We start from the raw sequence: 12,619 nt of genomic DNA, 5'->3' as shown, positions 1-12,619 counted from the left end.
AGATAGTCAAAAGAGGAAGACACCATTCTGAAACTGGATTTTTTACATACATACTTAAAAATTACAAAATAGTAAGGAAACTAGGAGACATTCAAGTCTATCCACTAACAATCATTAACTTGAAAAGTAAGTTTAATCAGCTATTCATCTAGTAATGATGGCATGCAAATGAAACAGCCATTTTCTCTATAGCATCCAAATGTTTCATGATCCTCTCTGGCCAAAATAAAGGCTGGAACAAACTTGAAATAGCATCATCTGGTACCAGTCCCAAAGCAAGTGAAAATAGTGTGTGTCTGTCTGTGTGTGTGTTTGCAGCCTAACGTTTCCCTTCCACATCTGAGGTGTCTGTGCAGTATGAACTTGGGACTTTTTCCTGCCTTGTAGCCCAGCTCCTCTGGAAGAGGAACACAGTAACTCTGAAAGTCACAGGACACTTCTGAAAATCTGGAGTTCTTCACAAATGTACTGCTGAGTCACCCACTGGTCTGTCAGAATGAGCTGTGGAAGTTTTTCAAGATTCAAACCTTGTGAGGGCAAGAAGATGCAAAATAACACAAAACAAACTGCTGAAGCATTCATGAAAAAGAAGACAATATTAAACCAGTTAATCTATTTAAAGTACAAGTAATCTCTACAGAGGTGAACTTACTGTTTGCTGCATTGAATCCATCGGTCTCCATCCTTTCCACAGTTTCCTTTTTTTGTGCCTTCTGTATTAAGCTTTTCATAACAAAATTTGTCAGATCCTGAAGACTCTGTTGATGAAGAAAGGAAGAAGGAATGTACATTCCATGGGCTACATGAAAGCTGTGAAAACCCATGTCATTTATTGCCACACTTCTCTGAATTTTTTTAAACACAAACCAGAATCTAACCACATATGTATCTACACAGATGGTTTTTTCCAGTGCCTACAGTGGGAACCTACCAGACAGAACTCCAATACCTACAATACCTGTTTCTGAAATAATGCTCCATGTTTAATTCTTTTTAAAAGGTCAGAGTAAATTTTCTCTCCACAGTATCTTCAGCATTTTTATCTGCATTGATCTAATTTTGTTCACTTTGCAACAGCTGCACACAGACTTAGTCTAGTTTTTTTTACACTGCAATTATTCCTGATCTGTATTTTAGGAGATCAAAGATTTCTATACATGGTATATACCATAAGCATATGTTCTGACAGCAGTGTTAATTTTATTTTACTGGATTTCACAGAGAAAACAAGGTTGAACAGTCAGAGAGTAATTTCTACTGCTTTTTAGGAGTAGAAATCTGAACTAATAAGTTTAAACCCACAATTACTTACTAACAAGCCCACTTGTTTTTTTCTAAAAAATCAATTAAAAAAAAAAAGCACAGCAATTATAAAGAGAAAGATAGATAAACTATTAAAGTTATTTTACTGGATTTCACAGAGAAAACAAGGTTGAACAGTCAGAGAGTAATTTCTACTGCTTTTTAGGAGTAGAAATCTGAACTAATAAGTTTAAACCCACAATTACTTACTAACAAGCCCACTTGTTTTTTTCTAAAAAATCAATTAAAAAAAACGCACAGCAATTATAAAGAGATAGATAAAATATTAAAGTAAATAAGACAGAGTAGTTTCAGTAAAATCATTTGTAGAGAAGACAGAACAAGTATTGTACAGTGAAGGTGGTGAAACACTGGAACTGGTTGCCCAGAGAGCTGGTGGATGCCCCATCTCTGGAAACATCCAAGGTCAGGTTGGACAGAGCTCTGATCAACCTGATCTGATTGCAGATGTCCCTGCATGGGGCTGGACTAAATGACCTTTAAAGGTCCCTTCCAACCCAAACCATTCTATGACTCTATGATTTTAAAATATAAGTGTGCAAGATACAACAAAATAAGTTACTGAAAACATCTATTGCTTTTGATATTATCAGTAAAGGAAGTGGCAACAAAGCTTAAAAAGGCATCAGAAAACATCAAAGGTAATGTTGTCTCCATCCAATTTTACACTTAGGTAGCATCTTTTGTATTGTATGAGGTAAATGGTAAAGCTGCATCCCCCATCTTCCCTAGCACAGACTGGTTCTTCTGCCTCAAACAGGCAGTGGCAGTTACAATCAGACCAATCAGAAAAAAGGCACAAGGAAACATTAAGTGCCAGAGTAGAGGATATCCAGCGAGTTCTGCACTGCTGAACTGTCTCAAAGCCCTTACACAGAGCATTTATCCTCCCTCAGCTGCAGGCAAAATCCACTGCAACTGCAATTCTATTTCACTCAACACCTCTGGGCTTCAATTCCTACCAGCTATAGTCAGTGGTGTGTGTTTCACAGCAAGGTGCTAATGTCCTGGCTTGCAGGATGGTATAGCCAATGAGGCAAGGTGGAGCAGCTTTAGCATGAACCACTGCTGGGATAAGGGACTGACAGCTGTCATTAACAAACCCCAAAACATCTGTTTTGAACTATACCTCCCAAATCATCCTCAAACCCATTTTTTTTCTCCCTTGTCATGGTAACTCAAGGGTGTCAACACTTTTTATGTTTCCTCCCCTAGTTCCAGAGTCCAGCATTTGCTGCCCTAACTACATCTGCAACCACATCACAGAAGAATCTCTCTGTCATTGTGCCCAGACTCGAAATGTCACTTGGCAATCAAGCCACAGTTTCTCACTGCAGTCTACTCTACTTTGGAAAACTTTAACTTCCAGCAGCAAGAACAAAAAATCAAAATACTAAAAGTACAAAACAAAGGCAGGATTGAAACAGAAATAAAATGCATTTAAAGTCAAGTCAACCTACTAGATCCCCAGATGTATTTGCACTGACTATCTCTTGTCTTGCATTCACCATTATAGCAGCGACCCTAAACAAAACACAACAGGTTAGTAATGAGAACTGAACACTGATTTCAATTTCTTCCCCTCCCCCAAAAAAGGTCTCATTTGGATTCTTCACACTCATACTGGGATGTAGATTAGTTTTCATGAATTAGAGTAGGCCCAGTTGGTGTCCAATACATACTGACATTCCAGCAGCTGCTTTGTACTTCCCATTTACACATTTGTGATGAACTTATGAACATGGAGAGTATAAAAGATCTACATGGAAAATCTACTCACAGAGTGCATAAAGCACAAGCAACACTGATGTCCATAAGACAAAATTTATGAAGAAATATGGAAGACAAGATTTAAAAAAACAAAAACTTGAATTTGGTTGATTTCTATTTGCTGACATGCAGGGATTTTAAAACATTGCATACCTGATTAGAATCACAGGCATACCCATCTTGTTTATGAAGGTTTGGTGGACACTGCAAAAAAATATGTTTTTTAATAATGTGTACTGTAATAATACATCCAAGGATCACATATGGAATTTTCCAGTTTTAAAAGATGATTGTATAACATAAAAAGGGAGTAGATAACAATTAGCACAGGAATCCTTATAGATACAAATACAAAGGAAAAAATTAACATCTTGAGCCACAAAATACAAGGTTTGATACTAATTCTCTGCATATTCTAAGTAGAAATTAAAGAGGTGAGGCAGAATGAAAAACAAAACATGTTCAGCAACAGGTATTTGGTAGCTAATACTGAGGCTATGTTTGCACCACTGCCACTACAGGGTCTTTTCTGACCTAAATGATCCTATGATTCTATACTCTATTAGCTGTCATTTTCTACATTTATATTTTAAACTAGTTTATTTCTCAAAATCTTACTGTTATCACCTTTGAATCCATTTACACTTGCAGTATATTCTTAGTTGTTCAAGCTACAGACCAAGCAAAGAGTAAAGGAGGATGTCTGCCATACTATAGAGATACACAAAACCCCACAAATTTTGAAAAAACAAACAGACAAAAACCAAATAAGCCTACAGAAGTCATATTTTGAGTCCACTTAGGTTAATTTTTTTTTTTGCTTTAAGTGACAATTTGTTCCTATGTTTAATTTTCTTTTTTTTTAGGATTAAATAATAACTCCCAACAGTTATTTTGGGTAGACAAGTGTACAGCTTTTTTTTTTTTGCTTTAAGTGACAATTTGTTCCTATGTTTAAATTTTTATTATTTTAGGATTAAATAACGCACAACAGTTATTTTGGGTAGACAAGTGTACAGCTTGTTAAATCTGGATTTTCATCTTAAATTGATATTAGTTGCAAACAAGCATCAACACTGTAAGCACAGAAAGCTTTTGCATGCATACCTGGCCAGAATCTCCAGTGCAGAACTCTGCAATATCACATTCATTCACTGCGTATCGACAGTCATAGCCTCGTGGGAAAAACTAGAAAATGAAGAATATCATTCAGGACTAAAACTAAACCAGTCTGAGCTGTAACAGGCTGCACGTGACTTCCATGGAAAACAGCACAGAGGTACTGCAGCAACACTCACAAGGCAGGATGTGTTGCAGCAGGGTCCATCGCTACAGTGAGCGCCGTTGGAAAGAGAGCACTTCTTACAGCAGTCTGCATAGCACTCCTGAAGGAAATATTAAGCAAAATGTTTAGTTTTCCATTTTAAATAAGTTTTTTCTTTAAAATTCTTTCCAACCAACTGTTATGTATCAGCAGAAAAAAGATGCAGTTCAGCACTAGTGGCTTGAAATGATCAGCTGGAAGAATCCCTTGCAATGCTCAAGTACTAAAGGGACAACAGTGACAATGTGTAGATGTCACAACAGTGACATATATGCTGGAGTGACAAGGGGATTCACACCTTCTGAAGCCTCTTCACTGGTGTGGAATAGCCTGTGCCAAATCCATGCTGCTCAGTCAAATTGCATTCAATGAAGAAAAAAGATAAACTATGAGTGCAGTTATGTTTAAATACTAGAGCTAGAACTCCAATCTCTGGGGCAGACTTTTGCAAAAACATTATTGGAATATTTCTGCAACAGAGAAATAAAAACCAGTTTAGCTACTCTGCCTGCACACAGGTACCTATCTCCAGAGCATACATTAGGAGTGTACCACTCCAGGAACCCTACCCAGGAAAAGTGAAGGGCTAAGCACTGGGAAGCAGTTACACCTTGTCACTAGTGTAACAGGGGCTGCTCTGAGGACACTGGCTTTGCACTCATTCTCATTTGAAAAGAAAATGTTTTAACACAGTCCTTCAATGAAGTTGCTCCATAACAACAGGCAAAACCAACTTACCAATCACATAATTTATCTTAATATATTTTGTCTCAAAGACTTGTGAAGCAACACAGAACTCTACTTGCCATTCGGAAACCGCAGTCACATTCCTCTCCTGCTTCCACGTATCCATTTCCACACTCAGTGGTTTCAAAGAGCTGAAAGCAGAAAAGCCCCCCACCCCAAGTAAGGATACAACCAGTGTCAAATGACTTTTCTGCCACACACAGCCCATTTCCACTGTGCTACAGAAACTCTCACAGACAATACACACGTTGTGCTACTGCCATGGGGAAGGCAGTGTGTTTTTCAAGTGCTGCTAGTCACAATCATTCAGAAATGACAGGAGTGCAGCTAAATCACACTTCATTGCTGTCCCTCTTTAGCAGAATACTGATCTCAGAAAATTATTATAAACAGAGAGGCAATACAGTAATACTCAAGGGGAACTTCATTCCTATTCTATGGCATTAATCATTCCATATATATTCATACTTATTCTATAGACTCCCATTTCTCCCACAGTTCCTTCAAGAAACCAGGCATGATCTCTGGGGTCTACCCAGGCACCCGTAGTTGCTCATACAATTAGCTACTGGCTATTCCAGTGTAACAGGTCTGTGCATGAAAATAATGCACAATAAGAAACACTACCAAAAGGAAGTCCTGTGTGCCTTATTGGTAAGTTAGGGTATCACAACCCCTCATTGCTTAGCAAGAGAAATACATTCGTCACTAGAACAAGGCTGAAATGAGAAGTTAGGAAGTTAAAATGAGAACAGATAAACCTACAGCTAAATAAGGGTGAAAGACACAAGTCAACATGATCTTTCTGCATGGACTTAGTGGCAGTACAGCTGTTAAGGAGCATCAAGATATGAAGCGTGACATAGAACAGAGTACAAATTATTTATAAACTTGGATGGAATTCTTCTTTGGTACTTGGGGAGTGGGGTGGAAATAGTAGAAGTAAAACTACACAGATGCAACACCCATGTGTGTAAGCTTCCAGTAGCAATGCTGACACAATGCAGAAAACCAAAATTTGTTTTCCTGTATCAGCCACTGTTACTACTATTGATTGTTACTACTTTTGATTTCTACCAACATATTTCTTACCTTCATTGGCCTGTTGAAAAGACAGGCACCTCCCCCACGAAGCAAAAACTCCTTGTATTCTGCAATGCTGCATTTGGAGAATTTCCTGGAATGGTATACCCTAAAATGGCAGAGAGTTAACTGAGTAACTGCACTGAAACACCAACAAGGACTGGAAAGGGGAGGAGGAGGTCAGAACTTTTTTTTTTTAATACTGTAAACCCCAGTTTCTTACAAGCACTGAGTGCAACAATATGTCACAGCTCAGTCATATCTTCAAACAATAATATCAGAACAAAAGAAAGCTGTTTTAAAACATTTTACATTTTTATATTTCTCTTATATGGACCTACAGTATATGAAACTGTAGTCTTCTAATCTCCTTAATAAGTTGAAACCACATTATCACAAGAGCTGCTATGTACCCTCCTGGTTGCAAGCATAATCCAGTGTTCTTTTAGGTTTGTTTTCTCTGTAGCTTCAGCTTAAAAAATAGACTACATTCCAGATCCCTGATTTCAGGCCAGGGTTTTAAAACTGTTCAATTCACCTGATCCTGTTAATAAGGTTAAGTTTTAAGGTAAATGTAATTGTAGCTATAAAAACAGCTGTATAGGGTCAGACTAAAAATTTACTTTCCCCAAATCCTATCTCTGATTTTGGCCCTGAGAACATGCCCAAGGAAAAACAGAGAACAGAGCACCGTACAGCTACTTGCAGAACATTTTTCCAGCTTCCAACAATTTTCAGCTCAATGATTTTCTTGGGATGCCTTATTTAGTCTTATTTAATAACCTTCATTGTATTTTCTCCTATGAATTTGTGCAAAATCTAGCAGCTGAAGGATGCTACAGCAAGAAGTTTCACAGCTTAATTGCACCCTGATAAAAGAACAATTTCATCCTGTTTTTTCTGTCACCTTATTTGGTAGTCTCATTTCATGTCTCCCTAGTTCTGGCAATGGAACAAACAGGAATCATTTGCTATGTTGTTCATGATGTTACAAATTTATCTCATATTTCCTCATCTCCATCTTCCTCCCAGCCTGATAAAACAAATTATTAGTCTTTTCTCACACAGAAACTGTCTGAGATTTTTATTAGCCATGTTTTGAGATCTGTGAATGAGAACTATTTACACTATTAAAGATAGGGGTAACCATGCCATAAAAGGTTCTCCATTCCTTTCCTAGCAGCCTGCTGCTACTGAGCTACCATTTCCCCACTGAATTATTCTATATATAAACAATATCTTCTGGCACTGATGGAGTTAAGTGAAAAGGCTTTACACTGCTGCTAATTAATCAATCTCTTAATTTATTAGTCCTTTTTCACCTTCTGGGTGCCCATCATCTGCTCCTGGCATATTTTTTTCCTCTGTTGTCTACAAGAGGTTTGTTCCACAGCCCCTGCTACTGGGATTTCCATCTGAGGCTGACAAGTCTGGAGAAGGGCTTCCCCCTCAGACTTCACTGACTATTTAGCTAAGAATTGAGAGCACTTGCTGAAAGCTTCAGGTTTCTACTTTTATTCACTTAAACAGAAGCAAAGAGATCTCTTTAATCAAGATTAGAAATGTAGAGGAACTGAAGGAAAAAAACTTGAGGAAGAAAACAGAAGTATCTCTTATCAATACTGTATTGTGACACTTTTTCAGTTGCATGTAAAAATTATAACTGGATTTCTTTAGTGAAAAGTATACATTCTTCACTTTTCAGTAACTGTAGGAATAGGAAAGCATTAGTGACAACACTGTACTTCAAAATATAACTTTTATGAATAACTTCCTAAAAGTTATTCATAAGGGGCCTACAGGAAAGCAGGGGAGGGTCTATTCACAAGGGTTTGTAGTGACAGGACGAGGGGTAATGGCTTTAAGCTAGAAAAGGGGAGATTTAGGTTACATGTTAGGAAAAAGTTCTTCAATAGGAGGGTGATAGACCCCTGCAATAGGTTGCCCAGGGGTGGTGGAGGCCCCATCCCTGGAGACATTCAAGGTCAAGCTTGATGAGGCTCTGAGTGGCTTGATCTGACTGGAGATGTTGCTGCTTATGGCAGGGGGTTGGACTAGATGACCTCTGGAGGTCCCTTCCAACCCAAACATTCTGTGATAAAAAGTGAATAGCAAAGGGAATGAATTGCTGATAATTGAAATCATTGATCTGCACGTTTGGGTTGTTCCAACTGCTTCTAGTTTTTCATTCATTAGTCCTAAAACACATGGACAAAACTGCATACATAAATATGACACAATGTAAGCTATGAACTCATTCCAGAGCCCTCAGTTACTGAAGAGTTATGACATACCCTGTTTCCTCCATGATGCAGCCACCCCAGGATTCAGTGCAGTCACACTCTTCTCAGACAAGACCAAAATGTAACAGGAAAGGAGAGCAGTTATAAATATGCTTACAATAAAGGACTGGCTATAAAAATGGGCCTTGACTAATCATACGAAGGTTAGATGGTTGCTCAGCTGTACAGATTTCAGCCCTAAAAAAATAAATTAGCCTACTTACAGAGATACTAGTACACAATATAAATGTGGTACTTTGTAATTACTACATCTGCACATTCTTAGATGTAACACAAAGTTTCAGGCAGTAGAGAAAGCTAAAAATTGCTGGCAATGTCCTTCCCTGTATGCTCTCAGAACAGGCAGCACAAAGGTATGTGCAATACATGACACTGATGCTTAAAAATGTTCACATTTCCCCCTCCCTAAAATATGTACAGAACACCCTGAGGGAGAAGTGTTACTGGACAGGCCATATTCCTCCCCTTTAGCATAGAATGAATAATAGTAATATGTGAACCAGCCAATTAAACATTCATTAGAAAATGCAGTTGAATGGAAATGGATCTACAGCTACTGACAGCTACAGCATAAAAGCCAACAGTGACCAAATTCAATAAAGAACAACAAAAGATCAAGATCTTATGGTCAGTAAAACAGATGTTACAAAGTACCCATAAAAATGACCTGCTAAAGAAGTAATAATTCAAGAAGGAAAGTTCTCTTTTCTAGTTACTACTGCAAATTCATACTGCTTCTCTACAGAACATTCACAGATTTATATGGTTAGTCTGCTCTATCCAGGTCTTTCATTAATCCAAATAAGGAAACTAAGCTATCATTTAAAAAAGCTCCTATCTTACAGTTTAAAAAGGTTCCAATTTCTGAATTATATTAATTCTGTTTTGCCTTTAATCAAAAACAATGACATACAAAATATTTTAGCAATTTGCAAGTTTACACAATTCAAAAGCAATGCTTTACAAATTTCTGAAGTGATTCCAAAATAAAGTCAGCACTATCATTCACATTTTTAAAGAAGAAACAGAGAAAATAGCCAAACTGCTTACAAGATATGAGTGGCTAAACCCAGTAATTTTCTTTAACCTCCCAAAATGGCTTTTGCTGCAGCTATTGCTACTACACTCTACACATGTCAAGGTTGCATCAGTCTAACCTGCTGGCTGTGAAGCAGCAAGGTGACAAGTTGAGCACATGCCACCCTGGTCTAGGTTACAGCTTCTTGCTGTTCCTTCAATTATAAATGAGGCAATTTTGTATTTTAAGAAATCAATGATAATTCTACAAGAATTAGGAATTCACTGAGGTCATTGCAAAATGAGTGCTGAACTGGTGGCTCTGATTCTGGTTAAACACAAGCATTGGTGCATCTCTCTCCAAAAGTAGCAATTCTTGCTCTACAGCTACAGCAAGTTTGGTATCCATTTCAAATATTACAAAGGAAGAGTTTATCTGTTTAATTTAGGAGAAAAAGAAGGCTCCATGGACATACTCTGTTTCCTGGCAGCTGGCTCCCATTGTATTCCAAGGTTCTGAGCAAGACTTTGGGCCAGTTCCTGTGCCATGGCCAAAGGGAGGCCATACTGCAGTTCAGGAGCAGCACAGTTGAAAAAGAAAAACAACAAAAAAGAAAATGTAAGTTATTGTAATGACCACTACACCAGCTCCTTCTGACTTACCACATACCTACTACTTGAGTAATTCTGTACATCCATCACAAATCTGTGTGCATATAAGGAAAATAAACACAATGAAGTACATAAGGGAAAAAAATTTTCCTCTCTCAACCTGAGGGAATCCCTCTCTGCTGGTTAACCTACAGAAAGCAGTCTGATAATATGTGTAATATACTTTTGTATTATATGATTAACCCATGCTAAGAGAGGAAATTTTCATTATCAATTTCACACTGCACTGAGGAAAGTTTTTTTAAGAAAATTAATACACAGGGACAAAATTTTTCTAGTTTTAATGTTAAAAATAACCAGTAAGAATTGCATGTCATCAGCACCTCAGAAGATCAAGCATCTAATACTGAGGAGACTCAAAAGGATGTTCAGTGCTATATTTCAGATACTCCTATCTGAGATTTCTGGGTCTACATTTCTGTCAAATATACTAAAAGCAAATTTAAAGTCTTACTAAGAGAGTAATGCAGACAGGAGGAATGCTTCTTAAAAAGCACAGTGAGCAGCAGTTTAATGATGAAGAAGGTTGGCTGTAAGAATCCAAACTTTTTAGTATGCAAGTTATCTTTAAAACCCTGAATACTTAAACTCTAAGGTTACAATGTGCAGTTTCTATTTTATTTCACCTTAGTTGTGGAAAAAAAAGAATTACCTCATTCACTCCTACTCCTTTGGTCACAGAGCAAACTCCTCCAAAGTAACTTAAGCTGCTCCTTTTGTAATGAAATGTCATATTCCTTACAAACAAAAATAAAGAAAATATAACACTTGGACACTTGGCCACCAAGAAGTTTGAAAGATCACACTGACACACTGTGGTACCTTGCATGCACATTAATCCTCATGTAGCATCAAAAGCAACCACAAGTTTATAAACAGAACACTGACACTGAAGGAGCTGATTAGATACAACTTTTGACAAAGGTATTATTTTTACCTTGCAGAGTCAGAATCAGTCCCAACCCACAGGAAAAACCAAGCAGAGAAAGCTAGAGTACCAATCCAATAACATTTCCTTTAAAAAGATAACTATATTCCAATTTATACTCTGTCAGAAAGGAATTCTGTACTGAAGTGTATCAGTGTTGAGAATTTTTTCAAATTATGCTCTTAATCCAAACCAATTCAAATTCTAGTTTCAACTGCAAATAAGAAGACTGAGAAGTATACCTGAGGGAAAAGTAATTCAGTACTGCTCTTCATCAGCACTTTGCATATGTTCTGAATAATACCATTAGCATTGTGTTGCAATGCCTGTATTAAGACAGTATAGATATGACTAAGGCTGGAGGAAATTCTTCATCCCCTATTTTTATCTTCCTCTGCAGGAGATGAATAATAGGAGAATCCCATAGGAAGACATCTGTCACTCTATCCTTCTACTATGTCATGCTGCTGGAAGCAGGCTTAATATCTTTATGCTGCACAGCAGAGAACACTCTTCCTCCACTTTACTTACAATACCATGAAGCAGAAAATTACTGTTGCCAAAGGCTGATGTTGTGCCTAATGATGCACATGAAATTCCCCCTCAAAAATCACAGAATCATAAGAGTCATTTAGGTTGGAAAAGGCCTTTAAGGTCGAGTCCAATCATTAACCTAACTTCACCAAGATGCATAGTGTCTCAGAAAACTTTGATTACAGCTCTAAAGGAGGAGACTTTCCATTAACAAATCATCAGGGCAGCTAACTGTGTGAATAAATATAGTAACTGTAATGCTCTTGTGGCAACACAATGCTGCCAGCTCTGCCCTCTGCTGCTCTTGACTGGAAAAGCAGAACAATTACAGACCTGATTAGCAAAACCAGGCATCCTAAAGGGCTCAAGAACACTTCAAATATGTGACACTGTCTCCAGATTGCAAAGATATAAGGAATTCATTATAGAAAAACATATCAACATGACTATAGTCTTAACTACACCTGTTAAAAATAGACAAATGTGTCAAAAATAGATTAAGCTTCCTAAGGAAGGCAGATGTTGATGGATGTAGTGACTACCAAGCAAAATAGTAAGCACGAAGAGACAGGTAGAGCAAAGCAGCAGCCAGAAAGGCACAAAAACCCCACAACAGTGAGGGGCACTGTGTGAGGGTACCCACGAGAGCAGGTGCACAGCGTCAGCGTGCTGCTTGATGTGCTGCTGCCGGTACTTGGAGAAGTCGTGGAGCATCTGCAGGGGGTCAGGCTGGATGTTGATTCGGTCTCTGTCCGTCCAGGTCTCCACAGCAACCAGCACCACCCTGGTGTTCAGCTGCTCCTTGTAGATCTGAAGGCAGAGACAGGACACGCACAGGAGTAGAACACTGGGTCAGACGTGCACAGTTAGCCAGCAAGAGTCAAGAGGAAGGACAAGAGGGATGAAGCAGGAGGGAAA

The 12,619-nt window shown here is 38.1% G+C and overlaps 1 protein-coding gene across 1 annotated transcript in view; it reads right to left on the bottom strand.

The window, feature by feature from the left end:
- Positions 1-652: 652 nt before the first annotated feature.
- ADAM23 (ADAM metallopeptidase domain 23) overlaps positions 653-12,619 on the bottom strand; it is a gene marked incomplete at both ends in the record, with an annotated part of 25,760 nt that continues 13,793 nt past the window's right edge. Inside the window, 11 exons of the mRNA XM_008940396.1 lie at positions 653-758; positions 2,784-2,847; positions 3,247-3,297; positions 4,201-4,281; positions 4,392-4,478; positions 5,224-5,295; positions 6,257-6,356; positions 8,542-8,590; positions 10,044-10,134; positions 10,892-10,976; positions 12,345-12,511. Of these exons, the coding sequence (XP_008938644.1) occupies positions 653-758; positions 2,784-2,847; positions 3,247-3,297; positions 4,201-4,281; positions 4,392-4,478; positions 5,224-5,295; positions 6,257-6,356; positions 8,542-8,590; positions 10,044-10,134; positions 10,892-10,976; positions 12,345-12,511 (953 nt within the window). The remainder of the gene's footprint in view (positions 759-2,783; positions 2,848-3,246; positions 3,298-4,200; positions 4,282-4,391; positions 4,479-5,223; positions 5,296-6,256; positions 6,357-8,541; positions 8,591-10,043; positions 10,135-10,891; positions 10,977-12,344; positions 12,512-12,619) is intronic.

This window comes from Merops nubicus, unplaced genomic scaffold (genome assembly GCF_000691845.1).
Source record: "Merops nubicus isolate BGI_N331 unplaced genomic scaffold, ASM69184v1 scaffold7395, whole genome shotgun sequence".
Lineage (NCBI taxonomy): Eukaryota > Metazoa > Chordata > Aves > Coraciiformes > Meropidae > Merops > Merops nubicus.
The sequence above is the reverse complement of the archived record's forward strand: the minus strand, read 5'-3'. Positions and strand labels throughout refer to the sequence as shown.